Raw genomic sequence first — 6,000 nt, 5'->3', positions numbered from 1 at the left:
TGCAAAACTCTGTAGTTTTATTGTCAATTTTAATGTGGTTTTTGATAAGGTTACCGTCCGTTCCGCATTTCTTTTTTTACCAAGCAACTAACCCCACAGTCATAAAACACATGTTTTTAACAGTGAATATTGTTTATTAATAACAGTTTGACTCACTCTGGCACAATTCAATACATGTGTCCAAAAACTGTTGAATGATAGATATTTAGTGAATATTAATGAATTATTGTCATAGACGCCATCAAATTGTCGGCTCAAGTGGTTGGCATTACCTTCGAATCATATCATTGATCGAATGGGTTTTGGCTCTTCACTTTGATTGCATCAATATTTTTGATACACTCGCATTTATGACTTCTCACAATCAATGGCTATAAAAGTCATAATCTAATCTACATCTAAGAAGGCTATTTAAGAAAGTACTTCATGAGCGCGGGGCCTGTCATAACGTCCTCTGAAGCTTCGCGATGAGGTTGACTCTCGGCGCGATTGCTGTCCTGGCGCTGCTCGGATATGTTTCCGCGCGCTTGGCAAGAATACTTCCACAACCCTACGTTGAGGGCGAGGAAGGTGTGATAGTGAAGGGAGAATGTGAATTTAAGATCAACGGTGATCTGAATGATCCAGTGCCGCTCTTTTCGCGACACAGATCTTTTGAATTGATCGTACCTGATCCCACGGATACTGTGCGTTTGGTGAATGGTGAACTCTTGGATATGTTTTGTCCGGGAGCGGGCTTCGCGGCTCCCTTTGAGAACCAAACGCAGGTGACGGCCCAGTGTCTCCAGCAGCAGTACTTCCTGGTAGATGGACTCATCTTTCCGTTCATAAACTTCACCTGCGCTGACTGGCCTACCTTCACCGCCCTTCGCACCGGCAGGGAGTGCAACGGAGGCACAGATCTAGTGCAAGTGGGATTCGAATTGGAGGACGGTGGCTTTTTACAGACATACGATGTTTGTCATGACGAAGAGAACGAAGTCACTCGATATGTGCATCACGTGCTATATCCCTCCAGCTACGACTATCAGCATGGAGTCGGCCGGCCGTCCTTCATAGAGTTGGACTTTTATGGAGGACGTGATGTGAATACGAAGTATACTCAGGTGCAGCAGAATATCACCATAAGCGACATCCTGAGACTGGATGCCTCGCCATACTTTAACTACACTGAGGATCGCATCCTGGCCCGGGGTCACATGATTGCTAAGACGGACCAGATATTTGCAGCCCCTCAGAGATCCACTTTTCTGTTCATCAACGTCGCTCCCCAGTGGCAGAGCTTTAACGGAGGGAACTGGGAGAAGGTGGAGTCGAGCGTCCGCAAGTTTGTGGCCGATCGAAATCTTACCACGGACTGTTATACTGGGACTTGGGGAGTCTCCACCCTGCCAGATGTGGACGGCATCGAAAGGGAGCTCTATCTGGACTTTGATGAAAACAACAACGGCTTGATTCCCGTGCCAATGTTGTACTTCCGTGTCATCATCGACCGGGAGAGCCGCGAGGGCATTGTCCTCATTGGTGTTAACAATCCGTATGCCAGTCTGGACCAAATAGAAAACGACTATGTCCTGTGTGAGGATATTGGGCATCAACTGAGCTGGGTGTCCTGGTACAAGGAGGATCTCCACGAGGGCTATTCGTACGCTTGCACTGTAGAGGATTTCACGAAGGTGGTCAAGCACCTCCCGCTGGATGATCTTCAAACGAACGGTGTTCTGGGCCTGGACGACCTGACGACGGTTGCCCCATCTACTACAACGGACGATCAAGAAAGCACAACCACACCAGATTCTACTACAGATTTGCCAAGTTCATCCACTGAGTTCTCAACCACTGCTGCTCCTTCAACAACAGAACCAACAGTTTCTTCTACAACTGATCTTCCCATCTCAACTACAGCATTGCCCACCACGGAACAAATCTCTAGTACAACACCTGCACCGGTCTCAACTACAAATTCACCAACTACAGAAGAGCCAGTCTCAACCACAACCCAACTTTCATCGACTGTTCCATCTACCCCTGCGCCCAGCACCACTACATCAGCACCACCTGTCCCCTCCAGCACAGTTCCAGCTCCCACTCAATGCCAGTTCAGCATAAATGGCGGTCTCAAAGACCCTGCTCCATTGCTGACACCCCAGGGATCTCTCAGCTGGCTCCTTCCCGATGAACAAGGGGTGTACACGGTAGACGAAGGGTCCTCCATTGACTTGCACTGTACAGGAGCCCTGGCTAGCCCCTTAAATCGGTACACGGCTGTCACGGCTCGTTGTGTAGGTGATGAGATGTACGAAGCAGAGGACCAGAAGCTAAATATTCGAGGTTTTGTTTGCCAAAGCTGGCCGACATACGAGGCACAGCGATCGGGGGAGGACTGCGAGGGAGGAACAGACCGTGTACAGATCGGGTTCGATGTGGCCGCTGGTGTGCTTGCACAGCTGGAGATCTGTTACGACGGAGACTCACAGATCACTCGATATGCGAGGTACGAGCTGACACCAGCGAATGTGGCCTATCAACGGGGTGTGGCTCAGCCAGGCTACCTGAGAGGTGATTTCTACTACGGCAAGGATGTGAACCTTCTGTATGGCCTTACCAATCAGCTGGAGGCGTTTAGTGCCGCTTTGGGGCTAGATGCCAGCCAGTATTTCGACAGCTCCAGTGATCTCTATCTGACGCGAGGACAGCTGGCAGCTCGTCACGACTTTGTGCACGGGTCTGGCCAGAGAGCCACGCACTTCTACGTGAATGCGGTCCCTCAGTGGAGGAGTGCCAGCATTGGCAACTGGCAGGCGGTGGAGTTGAGTCTGCGTCAGTTCGTCGCGGATCAATCCCTCAATGTGAGCGTGTTTGCCGGCAGTTGGGGGATCTCGACTCTGCCGAACGTGGATGGGGCTCAAACCGAACTCTTTCTGAATGCTGACACGAAGCAGCTCCAAGTTCCCAAAATAGTCTATCGCATAGTCATCGATCAGGAGAGTCGCCGTGGAATTGCCTTGGTGGTGGTCAACAATCCGCACATATCTTTGGATGACACCCTTCAGGACTATGTAATTTGTGAGGATGTGGGTGCGCAGTTAAACTGGCTGGACTGGAAGAAGGCTGATCTCCGGCAGGGTTACTCCTACGCCTGCGCAGTGGAGGACTTTACCAATGTGGTGAAGGATTTGCCACTGGATCAACTGCATACCACGGGTATCCTCGGACTCAATCAGCAGTCTCTGGAAAATGAGCTCTGCAGCTTTCGTGTAAACGGGGACCTCAAGGATCCGGCTCCGCTCTTCGTGATACGCAACACGTTGGGAGAGGCACGCTATCTGGAGCCGAATTTGGATGGCCTAGTCCAGCTCAGACATGGTGAGGCTTTGGAGCTGCACTGTCTCAAAAACTTTGTGGGACCTTTCTTGGGGTACAGTCGCTTGAATGCCACGTGCTGGCAGGAACAGAGTTTCCTGTTTCTTGGCAGTCTGTATCAGCTGCAGGACTTTGTTTGCCCCTCCTGGCCGAGTTACACGGCTCGTCGTACCAGTCGGCAGTGCAACGGGGGCACAGATCTACTCGAAGTGGGCTTCCAGCTGTCAACCGATCCATCCTCCTCCGATGACGATTTCCTTCAAACCTATGATGTCTGTCACGATGAGTTGGCCGAGGTGACTCGCTATGTCCATCACGTGCTCCACCCGGGCAGTGCTCAGTATCAGCGTTCCGTGGCAAGGCCCAGCTTCATCACGGGCGACTTCTACGACGGAAAGGACGTTAACCAGATGTACACCCAAGTGCAGCAGAACATCACTGTTAGTGAGATCCTAGGAGAGGATGCCTCGCCATACTTCAACATCAGCGGAAATGTGTACCTGGCTCGCGGGCACCTCTCTGCCAAGACCGACTTTGTCTTTGGAGCCGCTCAGATGGCCAGCTTCTTTTTTGTGAACGTGGCCCCCCAGTGGCAAACCTTCAATGCGGGAAACTGGGAGCGCATCGAGGACAGTGTGAGAAAGTTCGTGGCCGATCAAAACATCACAGTGGATTGCTACACCGGCACTTGGGGTGTTTCTACCCTGCCCGATGTCGACGGCATTGAGCGTGAGCTCTATCTGAACTTCGACGAGAACAACAACGGATTGATACCCGTTCCAAAGTTGTACTTCCGAGTGATTATCGATCGGGAGAGCAGGAAAGGCATCGTCTTGATCGGCGTGAACAATCCCCATGCTGATATCGAGCAAATCGAGAAGGAATATATAATTTGCCAGGACATTGGCCAGCAACTGACATGGGTCAGTTGGACCAAGAATGATCTAAAGAAGGGCTACTCCTATGCCTGTGCAGTGGACGATTTCACAGCGGTTGTCAAGCACCTGCCCCTGGAAGATCTGCAGGTGAATGGAGTGCTAGGCGTCTGAGAGCTACAAATTTCGAATTACGAATATCTGTGAGAGAAATGATTGCGAAATATCACGAATTTCTAAATTGATAACCAATCAAGCCAAAATATTTTAACAACAGTGTTTTTTTGGCCACTCGAATATAGCAAAAAATGCCCTCTTAAAGCATTTTTAAATTTAGTTTTTATGGGCCATAAAACTCTGAAATCACGCTCTGGCATCGGCCACGTATCGTGTCCTTTAGTTGTATTTTATCGTTGGTTGGACATTGATAAGCACCATCTTATCAAAGGCTGCCTTTAATCGTTTATGGCATTCACACAGCAATTTATTTGCCCACTGCCATTGGACTATTTGCTCACGTGCCGCACGTTTCCCAGTGCCTACTTTTGCTCATTGTTCCAATGGCCCCAATAGTCCCAAAAGCCGCAATGCCCCAATCTCACTCGGCTCCAGCAAGGCAGTCCCCATGGCAGTGAATTTGCCATTACTTATCACCGCCATGGCTTACCTTTTGCTACGTTAATGGTGGGGTTTTCCTTTCTTTTGCTTATCTTATCGCGCCGCAATCGGAACAGAGCTGAGGTGAAGTAGATGTCAGCCTGGTTAATGATAATAATGGACGTTTTCAGGTGGTACTCGTACTCGTAAAGAAATATTGAATGAAGAGCGATGTCGTGGATTGATTTAGTTATCTGTATAGAAATCTTTGAGCCGTTTCGAGACCTTAACAGTTAAATAACTTCTGTCAAATGTTCTGAACACAGCCCCAATTCCTCGATTATTAAAAAAAAATGTCACGAAATATTGGATTCCATGTCCGTGCCTGGTTCTGTCCCCGCAGGCTTTGGGTTTCTTCGCCACGAGCAGCTAATGTTTCACCATATTTTCCGACTCCAATCCCACTGCTATTTTTAAATACACCCCCCCTCCCTGCCTTCACAGGTGGGGAGACAGGTGGGCGTATACCTGCTCCTTGTCCAATTTAACTCATGCTCTCATCCAGTTCGAACGTTCACTGTCGGGGGCAGGAGATGCTCATCTTTGATTCTAATAACTGATTGCAATTAAGACTGAAGACGCGGGTTGCCCTGTTAGCCATTGTCGGGGCTAAGTGGTCCGAGCATTAGATCTGTTTATGAGGGACAATTTGTATTACTTACGTATATATTTTAATAGGCATATTAAAACTGAGGTTTAGCTGACTGACTAAGTTTGACTAAGACTGAGTTTAAAATTACATAGCTTTTGGAGATTTCCCTATAAATACAACAAGCATTAAAATCGAATTAAAAGACACAATCGAGAAACAAACGAGGAGGAACGTTTGTGAGGCGCTTCATACGAAAGAATGAGCAACAACAAGCAAGCACAAGCAAAGCTGCCGAACGGGGTGGGGGTAGCCACTGCAAATTAATTTCTTCATTCTGGTTTAAATAATGATCCCTACGGAATTGCATTAGTTTTCTGTTAACTTCAAATTGTGGATACTTCGGATTGTTGCCTTTTGTGGGGTCGGAAATGTTTCCCAATATACACTATTTACTCCTCGGGTGCCGGGCATAAATATTTTCAAATTGTAAAGCGCAACACCAACACTATTGAG

The 6,000-nt window shown here is 48.5% G+C and overlaps 1 protein-coding gene across 1 annotated transcript; it reads left to right on the top strand.

Moving 5' to 3' along the window:
• The first annotated feature begins 453 nt into the window (after positions 1 to 453).
• LOC117579518 lies at positions 454 to 4,503 on the top strand. Its single transcript, XM_034265425.1, has one exon. It carries the CDS (start codon positions 468 to 470, stop codon positions 4,410 to 4,412), a length of 3,945 nt encoding a protein of 1,314 aa, XP_034121316.1. The 5' UTR covers positions 454 to 467; the 3' UTR covers positions 4,413 to 4,503.
• The last annotated feature ends 1,497 nt before the right edge of the window (positions 4,504 to 6,000 follow it).

This window comes from Drosophila guanche, unplaced genomic scaffold (genome assembly GCF_900245975.1).
Source record: "Drosophila guanche unplaced genomic scaffold, DGUA_6, whole genome shotgun sequence".
Classification (NCBI taxonomy): Eukaryota; Metazoa; Arthropoda; class Insecta; order Diptera; family Drosophilidae; genus Drosophila; species Drosophila guanche.
The sequence above is the reverse complement of the archived record's forward strand: the minus strand, read 5'-3'. Positions and strand labels throughout refer to the sequence as shown.